Here is a 26,779-nt window from a genome sequence, read left to right as displayed (position 1 = left end):
GAAAGTGGAAATTTCTGTACTGATGTTTAAGGAGATCCCTCAAAGAGTTAAGGAAATTCAGATCAGGAAGAAGATATAAGGGATAACTGTGGAAAGGACACTGGGCTTTGATTTCAATCAAACAGGGAAGAACAAGGCAAATGAAAGGGAGATTTTCTCGCCAGACAGAAAGGATGGAATTTAAGTTTACTAAAAGTTGCTAATCGAGTGGGGGAGATGGTTAGTATTTTTCACCTGAAGAGAGGAGGAGAGAAGAAATCAGCATTGAGAAGTTTGTCTTCAAGAGGGAGAGGGGCACCTGGGTGGCTATGTTGGTTAAGCATCTGACTTCTGCTTAGGTCATGATCTCACTGCTAGTGAGTTCGAGCCCCGCGTCGGGCTCTGTGCTGACAGCTCAGAGCTTGGAGCCTGCTTCGGATTCTGTGACTCCCTCTCTCTCTCTGCCCCTCTCCTGCTCATGCTCTGTCTCTCTCTGTCTCTCAAAAAACAAATAAACGTTAAAAAAAATTTAAAACAAGAGGGAGAGAGATGAGGAGGTATTACATCAGCGCAAGCAGGAACAGATACTTTCATCATATTTAAATGTCCCAGAAGAGAGGGACAAGTTTGAGCAAATAAAAATAAGAAGATGATTTTCTTTCTTTTCTTGTTTATTAAGTATAAGACAGGCAAGAAATGGAGAGATCTTGCCTGCTCACCTTCCTTTCTGTTTCATTCTTTCTCCCTGTCTCTCTCCCTCTCTAACACCCGAAGGCAATGTGGGGAAATAACTAAAAGTGTGGGCTCAGAGCACCTGAGTGGCTCAGTCGGTTAAGCGTCCAACTTTGGCTCAGGTCATGATCTCACAGTTCATGGGTTTGAGCCTGTGACTTCCTCTTTCTCTGTCCCTCCTCCACTCACTCCCTCTCTCTCTCTCTCTCACTCTCTCAAAAATAAACATTAAAAACAATTATTTAAAGTGTGGGCTCCAAGAAAGAGGAAGTGACATGGAAGTGAAGATATTAAGAAACATTAGGAAAATTGCTAGTTATTTTTGAGCCTTGGTTAAATTATAAGGCAGATAAAATACAGCTTTGGAAGACGGTCTTTCTCTTGATTTTGCTTCCCTCACCACCTGTTCCCCTCCTCTCACCACACACACTCATAGGAACCCCTCTCCCCACCCACCTTCTTTATTATTGTTGCCTGCCTGACCTGTTCTTTCTGGATTAGCCCCACTTCTTACCAGTCTGTTCTCAACTTGAATCAAGTAATGACTCTGCCTTTAGAAGTTCAAACAGTGGGGCGCCTCAGTGGCTTGTTAAGCATCGGACTATATCACAGGTCATGATCTCACAGTTTGTGAGTTGGAGCCCCAAGGGGCTCTGTGCTGACAGCTCAGAGCCTGGAACCTGCTTCGGATTCTCTGTTTCCCTCTCTCTCTGCCCCTCCCCTTCTCTCTCTCTCTCTCTCTCTCTCTCTAAAATAAACATTTAAAAAAAAGAAGTTCAAACAGTGGATAACTAATAATTACCTTATTTATAGAATATAAATAATAGGATTATATAGGATAGAAAATACAGGATATAAATAATTAGGCCTATTTAACACTGTAATCTATGACCTTGCTAACCAAAGGGCTCCAACAGCTGCTGTGGAGAGATGGTAAGAAGAAAGGGAGGAAGGCCAGGAAGGCAAGGTATTCACCCAGGTAAGTAGCTGTTATTCCTCTCAGGAATACCTAAATTTTAAAAACTGAAGTTGTCATTTAACCCCAAAGAAGAGATCTTTCATGGAGAAGTTTATCCACCATGAGATTGACCCTCTTCCTGAAATCTTTGTTGGGGAAGTATCCAGGATTTTCATTTACATCCTTTGAAACTTCTTACTTTGCCTCCATATAACACTAGTTTCAGGTTACAGTACTGAGTTTCCAAGAAACTGTATGTAAAATATATCTAACCATGTTAATGATCAGTGTTACAAAATTCTAAAAGGCTCGGAGTAGTGATACATGCAGTTCCTCAGTTGTGTCAATAGGTGGTGCCATTTATACACAACAATGTATTTTCTCACTTCTTATTTAATATAATTTCTCAAAAATGTTAATATGGACAAATAACTGGCCTGTGTGCTCTATTGAATTTGTATGCTTTCAGCAATCATTACTTCTTGAGGAGAAATTTTCTAATGTTTTATTTTGTTACTTTCATTGAATACTATTTCTGTTTAAAACAGCTTACCTCTGTTACTAAGAAAGTCACTTCAGCCAGGAAAAGGCCTCTCTACCCCCCAAATTTCATTTCAACCACGTTTTGATTCAAAGTGGTAGAAAGAGAGAGGTGGAAACGAAAGCTAAAGAGATTTTCTTCCAGGTACACCGCCTAAGTGTCAACGAGGCTGGTCAGGGGTGATTCTAAAACCAAAGATATCTGTAGGGATTGTCTCTTTCATTCAGAGAAAAAGATTTCCCAGTTATGTATTTTGTTTCCCTCTCTGATGGCCTCTCGTCAGTCCATAAATACTCATAGCTGGTTCTGCCAGCATTTTGGGTTTGCAGATTATGTGTTTTATGAGGCAAAACACAGCAACACAAACATTTATACTGCCCCCACGTTTTACAACCTCAATTGGTGCATTTTATATAAAGGCCACAAAATGAACACGGTTATGAATGAAAATTGGATATACCTCAAGGACGCCACAGGCTGAAATTGAGAATGAAGCAGATTGAGAAACCAAAAGCCTATGCTGAGAAAGGTAAGGAGTGAACTCCTCCAGTTACCATTTTCATTCCCACAGGCTAGAAATTAGCCAGGGGAAAGGGAGATTATGTTTCCCATTTGGGAAATTTGATTTCCAATATGACTTGGATATAAGTAATGGAGTTTCTGTTATGTAGGAATGAAGTAATTTCTATGAAGGAGTCAAACAAAAATAGTTGTGAAATATCACTGTATGCTAGGATCTATTTTTTGGTTTTATCTTGTTTGGGTTTTTGTTGTTGTTGTTTCTATGTATCATGCGCCTCTAAGTGTTTTGTTTTGTTTTGTTTTGCTTTTAAATACAGTAAAACTTGTTTGATGTTCCTTAAAATGCTTCTCTAAAGATCAGTATTCAATGCAAGGGCCACTTGCCCTAGTTCTGTAGGGTTTACTTCAGTCAGGAAAGTAAGACGTTTGCTTTGTCTTTCAGGCTGGTGTGTCATTTAGTAAACCAATTTTAACCTTCCTCATAGAAATATTTCACCTTGTTTCTTCACTATTCATGAGCAATAATAATTATTTCCAAAACGCTTTTAAAGTCTTCGCAAATGACTAAGAATATTCCAGTAAAACCGCAGTAATTGTCAAGGAATGGATCTGTATTAAACAAGTTGACAGATACACCTGAAAACTTTGCTTTTTCAGGGTATGCTGGCAACTGGCAATACTTTGGTTGGCCAGTTACTAATTACTAGATCACTCTTCCCCTTCTAACAGCTTTGGGCCCTGGAGTAGGAAGGGTGCCAGATGCCCAGAGACTGAGTTGTCCTTCAGTAAGAGTTCATTCTTTATGTTTGTAAACTGATGGCTAAGTAATACACACAAAAGAGCATTGTTAATTTATTTTGATAGGAAATAAAAATAACAAGAGCTTTTTTTTTTTTTTTAGAGACAGATGCAGAGAGAGAGATCACAAGTGGGGAGAGGTGCAGATAGAGAAAGAGAAAGAATTTTTTTTTGTTTAATGTTTATTTGTGAGAGAGACAGAGACAGAGACAGAGACAGAGACAGAGACAGAGAATGAGTGGGGGAGGAGCAGAGAGAGAGGGAAACACAGAATCTGAAGCAGGCTCCAGGCTCTGAGCTGTCAGCACACAGCCCGAGGTGGGGCTCGAACCCACGAACTGTGAGATCATGACCTGAGCTGAAGTTGGACGCTGAACCAACTGAGCCACCCAGGGGCCCCACAATAGTTTTTCTTATATTTCTAATTTTGCCCTGGGACTGGGCCAATTACTTTATATATACATTGCCTAACTCAATATTAAAAGCAACTATATGTGAGACAATTGTAAAATTTTTGTCTAAAGTTAGGCTACTCAGATTAATACATAATTTCCTGCTTAGTGTCTAGTCTGTAAAATAATCATAATATAATTTGTAATTGTGTCCTAAGACTTTACAAATGAAATGGAGTCCCTTAGAAAATGTTTATAAGTGCCTTTTATATATCATGATGTAAGCTCAGCTAATTGATTGGGACCTATGATGTATTAAGTAATGATTTAATGATAAGCCACACTTGAAACCTTTTAGAAACAAATGCTGACCAGTTGAAACAAACGATACTTCTTGAATTGAAGCAAAAAATATAAGTCAATTCACTTAATTATAAGCATTTGTGAGGCCATTAAGAACTCATTTCTTAAATGAGAATTTTAGACAATGTTTAAAAATCCCCGAATATTTCACCATTTGCCACATCACTACTAAATTAGCAGAATAATAAAAATAGGTAATACTAATTGAGTACTTTTCATGCATGGTTCAGGTGATGTGCCAATTTATCCCCAGGTATTGTCTTATTTAATACAACAAACTCATGAGGCAAATACTGTTCTCCCATCTGATGGAAGAGGAACCGCTTACTAGAAAGATTAAGAAACTCGGCACAGTTTCTGAACAGTAGCACAGGTTATAAGAGGCCAGGCCTGACCAGGCGAATGCTATTTCCATGTCAAAGGCCATCTCATCCTCTGAGCTGTATTTCAGACTTCCTTCAGCGAAGAAATTCTGAATGTCTTCTACAGAAAAATAAAAACAAATTTTTTTTTGTTTCCAACATAAGATTCAGAATATGTTATATATTGCCAGGAAAAATTTAGGGCCACATTCACCAGCCCTTATCAATCAATATAAATAAACACGAGTTGATTTATTACTGACAGTATTGAAAAAACTCACTTTCTGAAGAGGTTGAAAATAGATTGCTTAACTGATAACACGATTTTAAACATTCTGATTAGATTAACCAACTGAAGTAAAATAGTTGTTTTCCGACGCCTGTGACGCTGCAGAGGTTACGTTCAGCCACACACGCGTTACTGTAGGACTATGATTAATTGAAGATCAATTAAAAGTCAAAGATTAAAGATTGCTTTTTAACCCCACTTATAACTCTCAGAAGAATCAGCCTGATTTTGCTCAAGACATCTAAGAGACTTTGTGTTTCATGGGGGGGGGGGGGATGTATTTCAAAACTGAGAGCTAATTCTTTTAAAGATTATGAGTTGTAAGCATCCCATTCAATTTGACCCATGGAATCAACACGTCTACTTAGTTTCTAAAGAAACCATGTAACTCAAGATGGATTTTGAAAAAGGTGAAAAGGGTAACCTGTTCAAACTTTCTTTGGGTTGTGTTTCTCACAGATTGCATTAAGGTTTTCTAACTCATTACTTGTGTTTGTTTCATTATTTTGTTCAACTTAAGGACTCTTGGAAAAGATAAAGCTTTGCCTCTCAAAGAAACCGCTGCCATCTGCCAATGACCGGAAGAAGTCGACCATGACTTTGCCATCTCCACTTCTTTCCACGGAGTACACAACCTTGTTCGAAGCCAGAGCAAAATTTGCAAGCTGATCTGGTTGGTGGTGGCTCAGTGTCACTCGTGGTGTGGCAGGTCTGTAGTCGCTTGGTCAGCTACTTCACATGGTCCACCACGATGTCCACCGAAGTTCAGTATGTGGAAAAGATCGAGTTCCCGGCTGTGACGTTTTGCCATTTAAACAGGTAACAATTACTCTTTTAGTAGTGATAGGTCTCTATCACTTTGCTAGGGTAACCTTGCTTGTATAACATAAGTTAGGTTTTACTATGTGATATTTAATGTATATAAAACCTTTGAAGTTCTTAAATTATACCTAAAAACCCAAATTTAGGAAGGCAAAGGAGCTTATTTGATTTCTTCTTTAATTTTTCTTTCTTTCCTTTCTTCTTTCTTTCCACAATTATTTACTAGGCATCACACCAAATCCTGTGGTTAGATAAAAGTCTGGATCCTTGCACTTAAAAAGTTTGTTGATTAGGAAGAAAGAGAGAAACATAAACAGTCACCATGCAGTGTGTATGATAATTGTGCAGTACCATAAAGGTATGTGCAGGGGCTCTGAAAGCACAGGGGACAGGGGACAGTCTCGGTCTGGAGTGTCATGGAAGTCTGAGTATCAAGGATGCCCAGGCAGTTCCTAGATGGAGGTGAAGAAGAACCTGAAGAGGGAGCCACTGTGCGAAAGTAGTATGGAGACAGGAAATGTTCTGATGTGTACATAACGAGACCTTCAAGGTAACCAAGGCAGGGCCAGCGTCATGGATGCGTGACCTGTGCCATCACACGGGGCCCCGAAGCTCAGAAGAGCTTTACGCTTGGCTTAATACTCTGCTGTTCTTGAGTCCTTAGCTACAACTCCCTCCAGAAAACTGCAATTCAATGACTGTATCAGGTCTCCTGTAGGAGGGTGGCTGTGCCCCATGACGCCTTCCAGAAAAGCCCTGTAATTGCCAATGGATGGCCTGGAAGAGCACATGCTGGATTTACCCTAGAGACGGGGAGAGCGATTTCCTTAAGATCCCCCACTGATCCACTACTTGATCATGGACAAATCACTTAATCTTAGCTTCAACTTCTGTATGTGTAAAATGATATGGCGTTGTCTACCCATTTCCTGTTGCATCAGATGAGGTGACACATACACCATTTTGTCTCATTCCTGGGGTTTTCCTTGGACAGGTGTTCAATATATATTAGATATTATAGCACACTTGTGTGACTGTTAGATATGTGTCAAGGTGTGCATCAAGGTCCCAAAGAGTAAAAGCAAATCAACCCCATCCCCCAGAGATTTTTAATACTATTGCCTTGTACTATGTTAAATGGTCTGTGTTCTAATATAAGCAAAGGCTGATTGAAGATATCTGTTCTTAAAATGTATATACTATTTTGACAATGGCAGTGTGAGGAATTTCACAGATCCTCTCTTCAGAGAAATAACCATAACTGGTAAAAAATTATTTTTTTAAAAAAAGTAACCATTGAGAGGTAAATCTCCAAAATATAAACAATTCCTCCCCCCAAAAAAAACCCACAAAACTCAATAACTCAGTTAAAAAATGTACTAAGGATTTGAGTAGACATTTCTTCAAGGAAGACATACGAATGGAGAATAGTTATATGGAAAAAAAATGGTCAACATCATTAACCATCAGAGAAATGCAAATAAACACAATTAGATACACCTCACACCTGTCAGGATGTCTATTATCAAAAAACAAAAACAAACAAAAAAACAAAGACAGCTAGTGTTGGTGAGGATCTGAATAGATTGGAATCTTTGTACACTGTTGGTGGGAATGCATAAGGGAACATTGGCTAGGAAAACAGTGTAGAGGCTTCTCAAAAAATTAAAAATAGATTTACCATATGACCTGGCAGTTTCTCTTCTAAGTATGTATCCAAAAGAATTTAAAACAGATCTTAAAGAGATACTGACACTCCCATACTGATTGCAACAGTATTCATAATACCTAAGATCTGAAACAATCTAAATGCCCATTGATAGAAAAATGGATAAAGAAAATGTGATATGTGCATACACTGAAATATTATCCAGCCTTAAAAAAGAAGGAGATTCTGCAATATGAAACCTTATAATATAAACCTTGAGGACACTATGCTAAATGAAATAAGCCGGTCGCAGAAAGGCAAGTACTACATGAATCCACTTATACGATGTCTCTCAAATAGTCCAATTCATTGAATCAAAGAGTGGAATGGTGGTTGCTAAGGACTGAGGGGACAGGAAGTGGAATTGGGGAGTTAGCAATCAATATGCACAAAGCTTCAGGGGCCCCTGGGTGGCTCAGTAGGTTAAGCGTCTGACTTCAGCTCAGGTCATGATCTCACAGTCCGTGAGTTGGAGTCCTGCAGTGGGCTCTGTGCTGACAGCTCGGAGCCTGGACCCTGCTTCAGATTCTGTGTCTCCCTCTCTCTCTGCCCCTCCCATGCTCATGCTCTGTCTCTCTCTGTCTCAAATATAAATAAAAACATTAAAAAATATATGCATAAAGTTTCAGTTATACAAGATAAATAAGTTTTAGAGATCTGCTGTGCCACATTGTACCTATAATCAACAATACAATATTGTATACTTGAATTTGTTAAGAGAATAGATCTCATATTAAGGGTTCCTACCACATAAAATTTTTCAAAAATTAGTAGCAAAAAAGAGAAAATCATTATATCTATTACAATAATTAGGATATAATATGGAGTGCCTGGGTGGCTCAGTTGGTTAAGTGACCGACTTTGGTTCAGGTCATGATCTTGCGTTTTGTGAGTTTGAGCCCCGCGTCGGGCTCTGTGTTGACAGCTCGGAGCCTGGAGCCTGCTTCGGATTCTGTGCCTCCCTCTCTTTCTGCCCCTCCCTCACTCCTGCTTTCTCTCTGCCTCTCAAAAATAAATAAACGCTTAAAAAACAAAGACATGTTAAGGGATTTTAAATAAAAGATGAAAGCATGACTCTTATACAAATATAAAATGAACACGTGTCAAAGATTTTATTTTAGTGAGAGATCTGATAAGATATTAAAATTGGCTCCTAGGAGATCCAACCAGCAGACATTCTTCCCCCTTTTTCCTCTCCATAAAACGATCTGGAAAAGACTCATTTCTTGTTAATGCATGGTGGACTTAAATCTGTTTTGGTGGGATTCAGTGAAGGGCTGAGTCAGGCATCAACTTGGACATCAGATGAAGCATATACATTTGGGTTACATAACGTGGGGATGTGTAGTGAGAGGGCATTAATCCACACAAGAAGGACAGATTCGTTGACTGGCTATCACTCATTAACTTGTTTAAACAAAGCAGTGTATTTTTATTATGTTTTCTTTTGCTAGCCTCTTACCAGTGTATGTTAAATAAAAGAGTAAGTACACTCAAACTAAGCAAGGTTTCTGAAAGATTAGACACAGGAAGGTTTTAAAATTTGAATTAAAGTTGAAAATAAACTCAGCAAGGCCCTTCGGTTTTATGCTGAACAATATGCCTCACAGTTTTTTTTTACTTCCTTTGTTCCAAATATTGGTAGGCTTTATTCATTAAGTTTAGTTCATCTGCTTAAATCACCCTCATGGTCTCAACTATTATTATGTAATACAAAACATTTTAAAAGATTATTTTAAAACGCCTTCCCTTGTACTCCTTTTATCTATTGTATTCATACCTCCTACACGTGTGGTAATTCCTTCATTTCTCTGCACAATCCTTTTGAAAAGAATCCGGTGAACATTATATGAAGTAGTAATGATTCTTGACCCAAAATTGCAGGGCTTTGGAGCTGATCCCTGGTATGCTGTCATCATTCAGAGAGACAGAAGGCTGAAGGAAGTGGAAGGTCCATCCCTCAGTTAGGGCTAACACCATGACTCTCCCCCAAATCCTCTGCAAATGTAGATGGCTAACTCCTCAAAGATCACTACAAATACTTTTGACCAAGAAAAGCAAGGTTGTTGGCTCTAATACACTTAGTAGAATACCACCATGAGTTAGCTGTGTTTTTAAGAGAAGAGGAAGTCATAGGAGGCTATGTATAGGATTCTAGAACCTGGGCTGGTGGATTTAAGACAGGCCCTGCAAGGGTCAAAGCTGGGTAAGTAAGACACTATCTTAGGACCTGGCCATTAAAGCAGTTTCTCATCTCTGAAAGGATGTATATTGGCTTGGGTTTGTTTTCTATTTTCTATGTTTTGTTTTGTGTGTGTTCTACCCTGACCGAGAAAGGGTTTCACGTGGCTTATATGAGAAAGCAAAAGGATATAAATATAATTGAAAGTGAAGATAAAATATAATATAAAATCTGGGACATAAAGGAAGTCCAAGAGTGTGGTTACATACACACAAACTATGCACCACATAGCTCTGTGTACTTACTTACCAAGGGTGGATACACATTTTATTCTATGCTTTCTCGCAGTAAATTTGAATGGAGCATGTTTGTTCAGTTTCAAGATTTATAATATCCAAAGTATGAAATACCAATCACATTTTGAAAAGAATATAGAGTATACATTTAAACAACCATACATAAGGCAGGGTCGAAGTTGCTCACCAGAATAAGGGAGTTACAAAATCCTTATTGTAGTTAGGGCAAATAGATAACTTCTGCTTTAGTTGCCAGGAAAGTACTTTGACCATAAATGAGGCATTCATTTATTTAATGCATATTTACCTACCTCTCACTGTATTCTAGGCACTCTTCTACATTTTTTAGGAAAAATAACTTAATCATCAAAATAGCGTTTTGAGACAGGTTTTTTTTTTTTTTTTTTTTTAACATACACCAATTTTACAAGTGAAGAAACTGAGTCACAGTGAGAGGAAGAAATTGGCTAAGTCATCCCATTAAGTGGCTGTAACAATCAGGGCTCAATCAGAGAAAAAGAAGCCCTGTGAGTGACACAGAATAAGGGATTTATTCTGGGGATTAAGTCCACTACATGGACTTAATTTTAATTTACATGGACCAATTTTAATCCAGCTGGGCTTGAAGTCAGCAACATCAGCAGTCAGAAAGGAAAATAGATCTGAAGTGAAGGAAACAAACACAGACTAGAAATGCGTGTCTCTCTTTTTCACAAGCCCTGATCTTGGTAGTGTAGGAGACCTACAGGATAAGCTGGCACCTTCTCCAGGTTGTACTCTTTCTTGACCCAAGATCTGAAGAAGCTTAACGAGGCCAGGGAGCTCCTGGCTGCTGTCGCATACCAACAAGTTAAGTCAGGAGATCTACAACAATGTGTGTACCAGACCAAAGCTCCGACCCTACGATGACCTCAGATTGTAACCAGATAAATCCAAGGAAGAAGATGTTGGAAAATAGTTCCAACATAAGCACATGGGCACAGCACAAAGCCACAACAATGACAGAGCTGGGATTTGAACTCGGGAAATCTAGCCCCTAAGTCTATATTCTTAGTGATCTCGCGTTCCTATTCTCTTCATGTTGCGTCTCGAAGATCCGTTAGGACGTATCCAGATCAATGTCTGAGAAGTATTCTAGGTAATGAAACTGTATGTGCAAATACAAGGTAAATTGCAGGATGTGACAAAGACTTCTTAGGGATTCAATTTTGCTTGAATGTGTTATGAATGAAGGAGAGCATAGCAGATATGCCTGAGAAGTTGATAGGGGCCAGATGTTTGGCCCCTAGATAATGTGTCTACTAGATAATAGAAAGTTTTTGCTCTTCTAAATATTGCCTTTATTTCTACTAATAGGTTCCAAACAGATGCTGCAGCCAAATTTAGTATTATTTTTCTCTTACGGAATATTGTATCCAACGTCCTCTATCTTCAGGAAATCAGGTCCAATTATACTGGCTTTAAAGACGCTATTGACTTTTTTGCAAGTTATCAAAACTTCAGCATTATGGAGTTTGTAAAAAAAAAAAAAAATGGTCTTTATCTCAACAATAGCACTTTGTTGGAATGTGACTTTTTTGGAAAGCCATGTGGCCCACAGGTAATGGTTTGATATTTCTTCCAATATCATCAATATAATAAACTATAGCACAGTACTGCTTCACACTGAGATAAAGTTTACTTTCCTGGGGAATCAATTGAAACTTGCTCAAAGATTGTGTTTAGTTAGTTGAGCATTATGACATCAGGGGTGTAGAATACACACGAGACGTATTTCTTTTCTTAAGTAGTTTAGATAAGAAAAGGTAGAAAACAGAAATCTTCGATTACCTTTATTGAAGGATAATCTTTCCAAAACAAAAACAATTGTCACCCCAGGGGATATTTTAATTTTTCCCATTCTTCAGTAACTTATTCCAAGGTAGCATTTTTATTATCATTAAGGAGCCAACATTTAGTTTTTTTGGCTTGGGGGCTATAGAAAATGAGTAGGCACCAGCATTTGACTGTGAAAATTATGTATATTTCTCTGATCACTCATAACATCCTGTTTTTATCCTTTATAGGATTAATCTACACTTAAGATAAAGTTTCAGATATACCTGAAAACTATTAGCAAAGGCAATTTGACATCCTGTTTCTTGTATCAGCAATTCTGTAGCATGTGTTGTCAGGTGATTCCAAGTTAATTTCATAAATTCATGATTTTGGGACACAATTCTGTATCCTTTTGGTAACCTTCTTTAGCACACAGAAAACAGGAAAAAAAAAATGCCTGACAGACATCTGACAGAGATAAAGCCCTGCTGTACTCTTAATTTAGAGAAGAAGTTCTTCTCTGTTGCTTGTTATTTACCAACCAACATATTTAAACTTGTCACCAAGAAATTTTATAGTAAACATGTATTAGGTCCTCTCTCTCTGTCTCATGACTCACGTTGGCTTTTCCCGTGTGAGTTCTCCCTCCCAGAGCCATGATGACTCCTGGCAACTCTAGCCTCTCATTATCATAGATTAATACTCCAGTATCCTCTTAATAATTCCATGGAAGACTGATTAGTTCTTCTTGCTTATTTACATATTAAAATGTCCCACCTAGATAATCACATACAAAAAAATAAAAACTATTATTGAGCACAAACCAGAGTCACCACATTATCTATTCTTTCTGATCTTTATGCATTCTCATTTAGACATCTGATTTAAAAAAATAAAAAAGTTTGAGCAATTTAAACTTCAAAAGTGACCAAACTACCCAGCTGATTGTATTTTCTTTGGTTCATTTTCTTTTTTTTTTTTTTTTAATTTTTTTTTAACGTTTATTTATTTTTGAGACAGAGAGACAGAGCATGAACAGGGGAGGGGCAGAAAGAGAGGGAGACACAGACTCTGAAACGGGCCTCAAGCTCTGAGCTGTCAGCACAGAGCCTGACGCGGGGCTCGAACTCACGGATCATGATATCATGACCTGAACCGAAGTCGGACACTTAACCAACTGAGCCACCCAGGCGCCCCTATTTGGTTCATTTTCATATTGGAGGACTTTGCACATGTCTTCACTGAATATGGAAATTGTTTTACTTTTAATTATGGCGAAAATATCCGAGCAAGGAACAAAGTGAGTGTCTCTGGAAGAGGATTAAGCTTGCTCTTCAATTTCAATCAGGTACTGAATTTTCCTAAACCTAGCCAGGGCTCAAGACAAAAAAGAATGATCAAAAGACTTGATCAAAACATTTTGCCCCATCATATTGTGCCCATGAATTGTATATTATTTCCATTTTTGATTATGTAGACTGGAGTCCCATGTATGCAAATATTGATCTCTAACATTAAAAATTCATAATTTAGAGGCTAACCTGGACATTTTTAGCTATACTACTGACTGTCAGTTTTGTGACTCCAGAAACGTTTATGCCACAAAATAAGGAAGCCAGAGGTTTCTAAATCACAATGTGTGTAGTTAATTTAAGATGACTTTATGTATTTTAAGAATATTTTTAGAAAGATTTTTATGTAAAGAAGGCAATATGTTTTGGAAAGAAGCAATGCACACGTATTTAACAAACCATGGAACCTATAGTCTGAAGGATAATTTTAACAATACTTGCTATGGAAAGAATTTTGCATAAATTGATTTTGCCTAAGCCTAGCTTCTGTAAATTGGTAATTGATCCAAGAAGTCTAAGTGTTTAACCTTGAGAGGCAGATGTCCAGACACCTAAGAAATTCAACAGACGTCAGCTTCAAGCGTACCTGGTGTAGCTCCCACCCAAGGTTAATTCTTAAGTTTTATCTTACAGCTCTTTCTAGTATTACACATTTAGAGATAATCTACTTCATTATAGTGGTTTTATAAATGAGGATTCTGAAATGCTGATAAATTAAGTATCCGAGGGGCGCCTGGGTGGCTTGGTCGGTTAAGCGTCTGACTTCGGCTCAGGTCATGATCTCACGGTCAGTGAGTTCGAGCCCCGCGTCGGGCTCTGTGCTGACCGCTCAGAGCCTGGAGCCTGTTTCAGATTCTGTGTCTCCCTCTCTCTCTGCCCCTCCCCTGTTCATGCTCTGTCTCTCTCTGTCTCAAAAATAAATAAACGTTAAAAAAAAAAAAATAAGTATCCAAAATCACACAATTAATGGCAAAGTTGAGAAATACATCTAGTTTCCCCAAATCCCATTGAATTATCCTATCTTCCAATCCAAGTGAATGGGGCCATTGGCTACTTTCAAAGAATTTTTCTTAAGGTGTATTTCATAACTTCCTCTTGTATCTCATTCAAGATCCTTTTTGCTCAACACAGTACTGCACAGTATAATGCATGTATATATATTTGATCATATACTTATACTGTATTTGCTTGTACATATATTTGATTAATATTTCCAGGTGATTTCAGGGGAGCATGGGTGGTTCAGTCTGTTGGGCAGCTGACTACCACTCAGGTCATGATCTCGCGGTCTGTGAGTTTGAGCCCCGTGTTAGGCTCTGTGCTGACAGCTCAGAGCCTGGAACCTGCTTCTGAATATGTGTCTCCCTCTCTCTCTGCCCCTTTCCTGCTTGCTCTCTGTCTCTCTCTTTCAAAAATAATAAACAATAAAAAAATTAAAAAAAATACTTCTAGGTGATTTCAATACTGGCCATATGGTCAGTTCCAATATTACATTGTGGATTATACAAGCTAGAATTTCCCAAATATTTTTAGGATGCAATTGAAGTCTGCAGATGCAATGCAATATTCCATAAGTGAATGGCTCTTAAATACTTGTCCAGACTAGCCAACCGAGTATTTCTTAGAGTCCTAACAGACCCAGGAGAAATAGGGTCCTGAGTTACAAATGGAATATTAAGCACGCTCATTAAATGTAATTACATATACAATCGACCTATTCACAGGAAAAATCATCGTATCCCCAAGCCCATTCTTTCTCCTTATAACCTGAAATTACAACTACAGACAGTCTCTGACTTCACAATGTCTCCACTTGCAATTTTTCAGCTTTACAATGGTGCAAAGTGATACACATTCAGTCAAAGTCACACTTCGAAGTTTGAATTTGGACCTGTTCTTGCGCGAATGATATGTGGTGTGACAGTGTCTCGTGATGCTGGGTGGCAGTAGCTCCCAGACAGCTACACAATCACCAGCATAAATAACTGATATGCTTACAACCATTCTGCACCCATACAACCATTCTGTTTCTCATGTTCAGTTCCATATTCTGTCAACTACGTGAGATACTCAACATTTTATTATTAAAAAGAGCTTTGAGTTAGATTATTTTGCCCAGCTGTGGACTAAAGTGAGTGCTCTAAGCATGTTTAAGGTACGCGAGGCTAAACTATGATGCTCAGTAAGTTAGGAGTATTAAATGCATTTTTGATTTATGGTATTTTCACCTTACAATGGCTTTATCAGGATGTAATCTCATTGTACGTCAAGAAAGATCTTTAATAACAAAATCACCAGAAGTTTCTTCGTTTTTTTCATCTGGCATAGGATTTATAGAAGAGCATGATGTTAAAGAAATAGTGTAAGTCTTCACTCTTAGGAGGAAATGAATTTCAATTTTAAAGAAGGCCAGAGATTTTAATTGCAAAGAGACAAAAGGAGCCAAATGATTTTCCAAAACCAATGAAGCGAAGAGAACAGCCAAGGAAGAAGCAACTAAAAGGCAACAAGGTGAAGAGAGGGCCTCCAGGAAATCAGATGACTAACAGTCATGATACGTACTGTGGCATTCATCTAAGGTGAAAAGTAATCTATGGAAACTCTTGACACCTTGACATGTGATTCAACCATGAAAAGTATGTCTTAGAGGTGTTTAATTTTCAGTTTTTATATAAAAATTGAACAGTGATATGAAATGGTTGATTTTAAGTAAGTCAAATGCTATCATGAGATAGTATAACTAATTCTTAAACTTTTGTAGAATTGATATCAATTTGTAACTTGGGGAAATTGTTGTTTGTTTCAGGAGGAATTCACTTATGAACAAACCCTTGGTTTTGTTTATGCTGGAATCATCTTTGTTATCCATTCACCACAGAAGGTGCCCCAGATTGATGGTTTAGGCTTGTCGTCACCTGTGGGAATGCATGCACAGGTAACAATCCGCCAAGTCAAGGTAAATAATATTCACAAGGTGTAGAGTCTGAGGGAATCAGGTAAGGTAATAAATGTATATACACATAAATAATACTTCCACTAGAAACCTTTTTCTGCCATGCTCTCAGAAGACCTCTGGAAATTCCAGAGTTTCATTTCAGATTCTTTCCCATTACTAGGAGGTAACTATTTAGCAAAAACAATGAATTCACATGTACAACATAAGTGAAAGCTGGGAAACCTGGTAAAATCAACGTAATTTTAAATTCCATTAGAGATGGAAAGAATCAGTAAATATGAAGACACTCCTAAGTTGCTGAACTGTGCGTTTTCTCAATGAGATGCTGTGGAAAGAAGAAAAATAAGTGGGAAGAGGAGGAATTTTGGAGTCAGACGTGTCTGGCTGATTTCCATTGGCCAGCCTCTTGCTCTGCAATTTCCTTAATTAACTTCCTGAAATTCCATCTCCTTTCTCTGATAAAGATAATATTGTGTTTTCATGGTTATTATGAGGTTTACGTGAAATGACATAAAGAAAGCACTTACCCACTGCCTGGCATAAAATAAGTACTCAATAAAGGATTATTTGTGTGTGTATGATTTTGGTTCCTATTTTGTGGGTGGACTGATTAATATGCTAACATATTATTTCCATAAATGATACTATTTTTCTTATATGAGTTAATTTTTAGAGCAGTCTGTCTGATTTTATTAATTCACTACAGGTACAGAGCATTTGGGATATGTGTGAAAGGACCCCTGTTATATCTACCTTCAGGGATTTTCACGTTAATAGAGCAGGCAAAATAGGCAAATGTAGTCAATTAAAAAAAAAAAAGAATCAAAGAGATCTGAGAAAAAAAGTAAAAATGTATATTAGCTTCTCTTCTTGGAATGGAGATGTATGGATTGACTCAGATAAACTTCCTGAGCTAGGTATTTATTTTATCTCAAGACAGTCCATCAAGAATACCCCTGGGGAGAATGCAACCCTAACATCAAGCTGCAGAATTTTAGTACCTACAGCACTTCTGGTTGCTTGAAGGAATGCATGGCTCAGCACATACAAGAGCAATGTGGATGTTTACCTTTTCTGCTTCCTGGTAAATAAAGAATGACAAATTTCCCTTATTTAATTTTTCCTACTTAATTTGAGTCACAGGAAATGAACGTATCAGAAAATTGTTTTCCATTCTTATGAAATTCTATGCCAGAAAAGTCATCCATTTAACAAATACAACCTCCACTGACAGATTTTAAATCCCGGAGTCATAGTGGAGATTTCTGGAAAAGAAAAGAAAATTGAACGAGGCCCCAATTCTTCTTCTGAGCATGTAAGTCTGGGTGCTCTTAAATATCTAAAACCGATCATCACAGTTTTCTCAGTTTGAAAGCAAAATTAGATCATCTATATAAATCTTAACCCCAAATATTTCATCATTGGGGAATTCTTTTCTTTCTGGTTAGAAAAACAACCAAGGCTCCCTTTGCATAGAATTTGGAACATTTCCAAAGTCATGGATATTGGAAGCAAGCCCCGAAGGATGCAGTAGGGCAGGGTGGATAAGAGCTAGACTCTGACCCAGGCTGTTCATTTCAGCTACACAATTTCTCCTCTATGTGACCTTCAACTAAACCTCTCTGTACCTCCTATAAGCTGGGAAGAATAATAATAGTATCCTAGCTCATGGGATTGTCATAAGGATGAAAGGAGCATGTAAGTAGCTTGAAACCCACCTGACACAGAATACACTCTATATAAACACTGGTTATTTTTATTCAGATTTGCCTCATCCCCCTTCTCCGGCAAATTTATAAAGAAGTGTAGAGTGCATTAAAGGCAATACCAGTTTGGCCCTTTAAATTTGCTGCTATGGCCCATCTCCTGCGCGCGCACACACACACACACACACACACACACACACACACACTGGATATACTACTAACTCTGCTCTTATTAACAATGGTTTCTACTTGGCAAACTTCTTAGGAATTTTGAGAATCATCACTTCCTTCTTTCGAGCATTCTGATCATTGGCCTCTGGCCCCTCAAAAACTGCCATTCTGTAAAACTGCTAATGCTGGATCTGATCCATCATTCCTAATTATCTTTCCAAAGTTTCTGGGGAAAAAAAAAATCTGAACTGATGGATGAACCATAATGTTTATAATTTAAAAATGTATTACTTCTTACAAGTTAGAAACTGGATTATAAATATGTAATTTTGTAAGTTAATTACAAATATGTAATTAGGAGCTAGACAAAGTGAAATATAAAATACAAAGCATGGCATTTGTGCAAACTTTTGCATATCCCACGTGCTTCCAAAATGGTATCTTATTTGGTTTGATCCTCACATATCCATCTACGTGAGAACATAGACGAGGACGTTAAAAATATAGAGACGTTAAATGAAGCAGCGAAAGTACCTCTACTAACAACTTGCAGAGCCAATCCCCAAAATCAGTTTTTCAGATATGGATTGTTTCCAAAACATCATTGCTCTTTGCAATGAGAAAAACAGCATTTGAAGAAGCCCCGCATACTTTGGGAAAGACAGGCTTCTTTATCAATTTAATGCTGAAAGTAGATTTATTTTTTGTATTTCTTTCATTTCCTTTACAAAGAGCACTTCCTCATAGTTAGCCAAATGTATCTGCAAATTATAAGTGGACAATCCCTTTTGGTTATTTTCAAGATCCTTGACTAAACATTGAGGCTAACCCCAGAGACCGCATGGGGTTACGGCAGTAGACAATTAGCGATGCTAAGGTGCAATGACTAAAGTTTTAGAATCAGCCTGGAATTAATCCCAGCTCTGCTACATATTGATTTTACAATTTCTCGCAAGGTCCACAGCCAATGATTAACAATATTAGTCCTTACCTGCCCCATACTACCGCTAGAAAGGCAACATACCAGGTGTGTCAGTGTGTATATGTATGTTTAAAGCACATGTAAGTATTGTAATTACAGGTAAGTTTAAAGCATATGTAAATATGGAAGTGTTCAGTCACTAAATCGTACACCGGAAACTAATATTACATTGCAGATTAACTAACTGGAACTTAGATAAAAACTTTTTTTTTTTTAAAGAAAGTATACTGTATGCTATGCATCTTCCAATACCATAAAAAAAAATCAAACAATCAATCAATGCATAGAAGGAACAGGACAGAAGGTGAGCAAAATGAGCCAAGCCCAGCTCCCCTGCAACTGCTTGGACAAACCACTTTCTGAACCTTAGTTTCTTATTTATAACAATGATGATTCCCACATCACAGGATTAGTGTAGGGACAAATGAGATGATAAGTGTGAGAACAATTTTAAACTTCAAAGCTACGTTTTAAGACATTATCTCCACTTAAATGATTTTGCCTGATATAGATGGATGAAGAGAAACATGGAAATTAACAAAAACATTACTATTTTTCCTTTCAATGTATATTTACCTTAAGTATTAGCATGTTTTCATAGTTTGTTGTTGTTCTTGCTGTTTTGCAAACCACAAGATGGATGGATAAAATATATTTTTGTCATTATGTCACTTATTTCATGAAATGTAAAGTCTTTATGTTTAGATTTATTATTTTTAAGGAAATGGGATAGAGTGTGACCTACAAAAGTTTTACAACTGTGTTTCACCTACACTTGGTAAGTGGTTTAATTTATTTCTTTATTCTCACGATTTATATGACAATTGCTCAGAGTGATACAACACGTTAAACCATAGTATCGCTAGTCCTGAGATGAAACAGAATAGAGACTGTAAAGAGGAACTTTTTCAATGTTTTTAGAATTAGGAACAGTAACTTATATAGACATAGACAGTAAAACAAAACAAAACCCTCTGAATTCAAGATGCACCTGAATTAAAGATATTCATTGACCTGGGCACCTGGGTGGCTCAGTGGGTTAAGTGTCAGACTTAAGCTCAGGTCATGATCTCACGGTGTGTGGGTTCAATCCCCATGTCAGGCTCTGTGCTGACAGCTCAGGGCCTGGAGCCTGCTTCAGATTCTCTGTCTCCCTCTCTCTGCCCTCCCTCCACTTGCATGCTCTCTCTCTCTCTTTCTCAAAAATAAATAGACATTAAAAAATTCTTATGAAAAACAGACATTCAGTGACAAAGTCACAGCAGAAAGCTTTGATTCTTATTTGTTTTCTTTAAAAAAAAGTGTATTTTTTTTTAAAGTGTATTTATTTTGAGAGACAGAGGGAGTATGAGCAGGGGAGAGGTAAGGAGAGAGATAGAGAATCCCAAGCAGGCTCTGTCCTGTCAGTGCAGAGCCCAACGTGGGGCTCTATCTCATGAATTGTGAGATCCTGACCTGAATTGAGATCAAGAGACAGATGCTTGACTGACGGAGCCACCCAGGCACCGCGTGATTTTTATTTCCAAATTTTGTGTTTTTTCAATTTTATAGTTTTGTATAATCAAAATAGCCTTGCTTTTTTTTTTTTTTCTTATTATATAAATAAAGCATGCTTGTTGTAACTAGTTCCAACATTACAGAACAGAGAAAAATCTTGCGGAGATCAGTACAAGTGGCATCACTCTGAGAATTATTACCATTATTTAGGTGACCATCCTCTCATTTATTCATTTAGTTATACACCGCATTATATGTAAATGCTTATATAAATTTTTATGCAAATGAGACCAATACCATACACGCCACCTTTACTGGGTACAACTTCTTTTTAAGCAATATTTTTTTACTTTCATATTATTTATCTTAACTCCGAACCAATGTTAATACTCTAGTACATTCTACTTTTATTTTTTTCCACATAAATAGGTTCATATTTATGATGGTAAATCATTGTTTTTTAAAATTAAAATAGAATAATATTCTATAAAACTTGCTGTTCTATCCCATTGTGGAAATATCTCCAGGACACCAGGAATAGAATGAGAAGTTTCTTTTCCATTGTTGTAAAATAGTTCATGGAATGGATACGGGTAGAAGGAACCTGATGTATTTTTTAATATCTTTCAAGCTGAATATGCAGAAGTCAGATTATTGACCAGTGGAGTTAGGAGTTACGTTGTCAAATTTCTTATGATTTCCTATCCCTGATGGAGGCTGGAGAGAAAGTTTGGGGAAATAAATCATGCATGCAGTCCTTCAGGGAGTGTGGAGTGATAATGGGTTACACAGAAAAATGTGTGCTTATGACAGCATGTGTGTGTGAGTGGATGTGTTTGTGTGAGTTGAAGGAAAGGATGGTGTTTATTACCAGAATAAAGAACTAGAGAAAGCAAGCAAAAGTCATGCCCTGAAGAAGTATCATACTTAGATTCCGGAGAAGAAACCCAAAGTTTGCCATTAATCAGGGAGTCTTGGTAAACAAAGCATTCACAAGAACAAAGAGTTTTGGTAGCAAAACTACAGGGAAGAACAAGAAAGGAATATTTACCCAGAGTGAGGAGCAGAGAGATTGGGTACCAGGATGTGGTCCAAAGGAAAGCTGGAGACAAATACCACCTCCTGCAGGGGATTTTTCAAGGATACATTTGCATCGATAGCTTGATTGCTCTACAGAAGTCAAGACAAGACAGAGGACAGAGAACCTCGGTGGTTGAGTAAGAAGTCACTAGGTCCACAGCTACAAGATAATCTGAACACCCAGCCATGTATTTTACACTGTTAGAACTTGAGATAAACCGCAGGATAAGTTTACTTTAAACCTGAGTCATTGGCTTTCAGGACTATATTTCAAAGTTCCTCTCAAAGTGATATAAGGTCACACAAACAACTTTCCATCTTTCTCCTGTCCAAATGCATACTATTTTATGGAGGTAAACCCAAAGAATTTCTAGAAAAAACTTCTCATTTCTCACAAAGGTCAGAAGCCAGTGACTCAATGAATTTAAAAGATAATAATTCCTATGTTTCATATTCTTTCTCCTTTGCTGTATTTACGTTAAAATATAAAATATAAACACCATTTGTTAAGACAGTGATGATAGAAATTGTTAACCACGTTTTTAGCATTGAAAATCAAATGATAAAATTTTAAAAAGCTCTTTCCTCCCAACTGTGAAATGATCCCCTTTTCTCAATATCCTGTCCTGATTTTCATTTCAGACTACATTAAAGTTAAGGAATCATGTACAATGGGAAAACATAATTCTAGCTGCCCTGTTCCTTGTGAAGAAACAGAATACCCTGCTACTATTTCTTATTCTACTTTTCCAAGTCAAAAACCTTTGAAATATCTTTCCAAGAAGTTAAATCAAAGTCAGGAATATATCAGGTAATCTTTTTTAGTCTTGTAAATTCCTTGAAATCAGCACGAATATTTTGTTTACTCAAAACTCTTAAAAGCCGAGAAAACAAAATTCTGATCAATCAAAGGAGGCAAAGACTTATGTCACTCAATTAACAATGAAAACCTAGAATTTTAAAAGTACATAAGGTCATGCCCTTGAATCCTTTAATTGTGTGAAAACTAAAATGAGGCCTGCTTGAGTAATTTGCCCATGATCTCACCCTTGTTGACCCAACTGGAGAAAATAATAGTACTGACTAATATTAGTTGATGCTTTAAAGTATGAAAACCTCCAGGACACCTGGGTGGCTCGGTCAGTTGGGTGTCCGACTTCGACTCAGGTCATGATCTCACGATTTGTGAGTTCAAGCCCTGCATCAGGCTCTGTTCTGACAGCTCAGAGCCTGGATCCTGCTTTAGATTCTGTGTCTCCTGCTCTTTCTGCCCCTTCCCTGCTCACTCTCTGTCTCTCTCTGTCTCAAAAATAAATAAACGTTAAAAAAATTAAAGTGTGAAAACTCCTTACCTGCATATCACATAGTTTGTTTTAATAACTGTAAGGTTGATGGAACACAAATTATTGTTCTCATTTTACAGGTAAGGAAACTGAAGCACACTGTATCTCATGTAAATGTCCTATAAAGGTAGTCAGTGGCACAGAAAGAACTTATGCCCAAGACTTATGACCACAGATTCCTTGTATTTTTCCATAAAGATATATACTTCCAAGTTTCATTAACTGAGGATTAAATTAGGTCTCTTTCTGCTACACCATTAGAAATTGCAAGTCAAACTTCATGGAGAACTCTTTTAAAATCAGGGAGCAGCCTTAACATTTCTCTTTGTTTCGTGTTTATATTTTTAAGTTGAGCACCTGAAACAGCAATATAGTACATTGGTGTTTGCAATTTCATTTAATATAATTAAAATATATTAACTAATTAAAAGCTGATTTACTTTTGCACAGCCGGGTATCTAACGGTAAAAGCATGTTTTGAATCCAGTGCTATCCTGGTATTTATTTTAATGAAATAAATAAAATACTCTCCCCATGTAAATACCCAAACAATAAAGTGATCTTTAAAAATCAGAAAGCGGGGCAACTGGCTGGCTGGGTCGATTAAGGGTCTGACTTCGGCTCAAGTCACGATCTCACAGTTTGTGGGCTTGAGCCCCACATCAGGCTCTATGGTGACAGCTCAGAGCCTGGAGCCTGCTTCGGATTCTGTGTCTCTCTCCCTCTCTGCCCCTCCCCCGCTCACGCTCGCTCTCTCTCTCTCTCTCTCTCTCTCTCTCAGAAATTAAATAGAAACATTTAAAACATTTTTAAATCAGAAAGAGAAAGTACTTTCATCAAGACAGGGTTCATAAGGTATGATTTCAAATACTTAGCAGATAAGAAGAAGAAAAGGCTAGAAAATTTGCAATGATCTCTGTTAATGGTTTTGTATCCAGTACAGATGTCTCTTTGTATTCCATTTTAATATGTGAAAGTGATTTATATATGGTATTATTTCTGTTATGCTAAAATATGACCAAGAAGAGTACTTTGTGTGACTTTTGGCTGCTAGAGATCTCCCGAGTTTCATCATTATTTAATATGCAAAGAATGTAGGCATGATTTTGGAGACATATCGGTGAATCAGAAAAGAACCCATGTATAACGAAGATGATCCTAGAGAACATTGAGAGGTTTTTTTCCCTAAAACTTAGATTATTATAAATTTCTTTCCAATTAATCTTATCACACAATGGATATGTGAGGACCTCACATGGCTGTGAAGAGTTGAGGCCATTACTGCGAGGAATAGGGCGAGTCGCTGAACTGAGGCAGCGGAATGCAGGGTGTCCAAATCATAGATGGAGCTGGTGGCTAGAAACCACACATATAATTAGGAAACTGGCTTGGGCACAGGTACCAGAAATCAAAGAGTAATAAATCAGAAAACACAAATGCCAGGAGAGCAGATGTGAAATCTTAGCCGCGGTAAGATTTGAAACAAAGCAACTTCCAACATACATGAAGACTTGTCTGTGTTTCTTCCGTGCACACAAGCCAACCTCAGACTATGACCAATCCAGGGCCTCATGTGGCAGCTGCCAAACCCCATTAGAAAGATGATAGGAAGCTTAGCTTCACTAAGGTAGGCAGTTTGCAAGTGAATATAAAGATAAATTTTGGCTGAATCTAGGCCAATTCCATTAGCAAAACAAATGAAATTTGTGAATTGTTCTGTTTTAATTTGACAATTTTTCAAGTAAAAATTGTATGAAATTGTTTTATGCAAAACTAATTCATTCCCCTTAATACAGCACTCGTACTCAAGCAACTGGAAGTCCTTATTTAGTGTTTTGTAAACGCAATATACTCTCATTTTTTATGTTGATCTCCTTACTGTTATTAAAATCCAAATATGTTATAATTGTGCCTCCCCGACACAAACAAATATTCTTGGACTTAAATCCCAAACAATTTCATTATCTTCATGAAGCATAGATTCAATGAGAGCCAAATTACTAGGCAAGCAAGGCACATGCCTGCGAGAAGTAGAATAAATGTCACACTATTTTGTAAGGCATGAATTTATCTTCTCTCAAAAACACAGATGGATAATGATTGGAAACAGTTATGAGGTTTGTGCTTAGGAAATTAAACAATATTATCAGTGTACATGCAAATTAAGAGCACAATGGAGAGCAAAAAGATTGCAGTATTGCTAAAATTACTGGACTTCCAAGACTTTATTATTTCCTTCACTTTGGCAGCTGTTTTATTATTTGTAAATATGGCAGTACCTCCTGATTATCAACTTAAATAAAATACATTCTCCTGTCACCCTGGGTTAAACCAGTGGAAATTAAGTAAACATATTAATGATATATTTTGAAGTAAGTGTACTTAGGAATATTGATTTCTAACTGTGAACAATTAGGAGAGTGATTCACAGCCATGTTCCTTAGATATATGAGAAAACACCACGTAATTCCAAGAAACATTGCTAATAGGATTCATTCTTATTGTTGCCATCTGAAAAATCGTCAGGTGGTTGGTTTCCACCTCAGCTTATAAACAGACAGGTTAATATTTTACCCCTTCCTTCATTGGTTTCATCTTCAATTTGTTCCCTATTTCTTCATTTTACAAATATGTACTGAGCACCTACTCTGTGTCAGGATTTGAGGTGTTCTAGGCATTAAGTTTACCTCACTGAACAAAAGACAAAAACCCTGACTTGTTGCACTTATTCCCACTGGGGTGAAGATGAACAATAAATATATATAGTCATATCAGATGGTGCTAAGTGCTGTGGAGAGAAAGGAAGCAGAAAAAGGGCCCGAGGAAGCCAGAGTCAGGAAGAGTTGTTCTTAGGGTTGAGGATTGAAATAAAGTAAGATCTTCCTGAGAAGGTGGCAGTTGAGCACAGATCTAAAGCAGTGGTTCTCGAACTTTTTGATCTCAAGGTCCCTTTGCATTCTTAGAAGTTACTGAAGAGTCCAATGAGCTTTTATTTGTGTGAGTTGTATAAATATTTGTCATATTGAAAATTTAAACTATAAAAATGTTATTTATTAATTCATTTGAAACAGTAATAATAAATTACTCTATGGCAACATTAGCTAAAAGATTTTTATAAACAATAACTATTTTCAGAAATATATAATTTAGGAAGAAGAGTAGTATTGTTTTAGAATATTGTAAATTTCTTCAGTCTCTAGCTTAATAGAAGCCAGCTAGATTTTCATTTTTGCATTTAATCTGTTGGTTTATGTTACTTTGGTTGATGACTGTGAAGAAAACCTTAGGTCAAATAGATATGTAGTTGGGAAAGACAGGCATATTTTAATAGCTTTTGGGGATATGTGACACTTTTCTTTGATAACACATCAGAGCTCAACAAGTGAAGTTTCTTACATGTTCATTATAATATGCATCTTGTGGTTGCCCCATGGGGAGTGGAATTAACTCTCTACTCAAAATCTGATTTGGATGTTGGGACCCATGATGCCACACTCGCCTCAAGGGAGTATGAAAAAATTCATAGTCATATAATGAGACTTTCTGGGAAGTCCCTGGGGTCTCCCAAGCAGATCCTCTGTTGGCTTGAGAGAACAAGGAGAGGCAGCCACCTTTGCCTTGCAATGTGGTTATGAATTCAGACTTGGCTTAGAAATCCCAAGGGTTTGAACTTTCCCAGTTACCAAAGGAGAAAGTGCATGGGCTTTCCTATCAGTTTATCTCTTATGGGATTGGAAGAGGCAAGGATGGCACTGGAAAGCTGCCATTTGAAAGTCGTGATATATCAAAACATCTCAATGAAGTTTTTGTACTTAAATATATTAGTATCTCTTGGTCTTGTACTTTCAATGGATCTTTCATCCACGAATGATTTTGAACGTTATTTCTTGGTCATTAGAAAACTTCTAGGGGCGCCTGGGTGGCTCAGTT

The 26,779-nt window shown here is 37.3% G+C and overlaps 1 protein-coding gene across 1 annotated transcript in view; it reads left to right on the top strand.

Annotated features, from left to right (window-relative positions):
• Window positions 1-2,699: 2,699 nt before the first annotated feature.
• ASIC5 (acid sensing ion channel subunit family member 5) overlaps window positions 2,700-26,779 on the top strand; it is a 29,503-nt gene continuing 5,423 nt past the window's right edge. The window contains 10 exon segments of the mRNA XM_049630060.1: window positions 2,700-2,739; window positions 5,457-5,522; window positions 5,525-5,614; window positions 5,617-5,755; window positions 11,301-11,544; window positions 12,985-13,110; window positions 15,921-16,070; window positions 17,007-17,154; window positions 19,651-19,707; window positions 22,149-22,330. Coding sequence (XP_049486017.1) covers window positions 2,700-2,739; window positions 5,457-5,522; window positions 5,525-5,614; window positions 5,617-5,755; window positions 11,301-11,544; window positions 12,985-13,110; window positions 15,921-16,070; window positions 17,007-17,154; window positions 19,651-19,707; window positions 22,149-22,330 — 1,242 coding nt within the window.

Source organism: Panthera uncia, chromosome B1 (genome assembly GCF_023721935.1).
Source record: "Panthera uncia isolate 11264 chromosome B1, Puncia_PCG_1.0, whole genome shotgun sequence".
Taxonomy (NCBI): Eukaryota; Metazoa; Chordata; class Mammalia; order Carnivora; family Felidae; genus Panthera; species Panthera uncia.
Note: the sequence above shows the minus strand (reverse complement) of the source record. Positions and strands in the feature narration are given on the sequence as shown.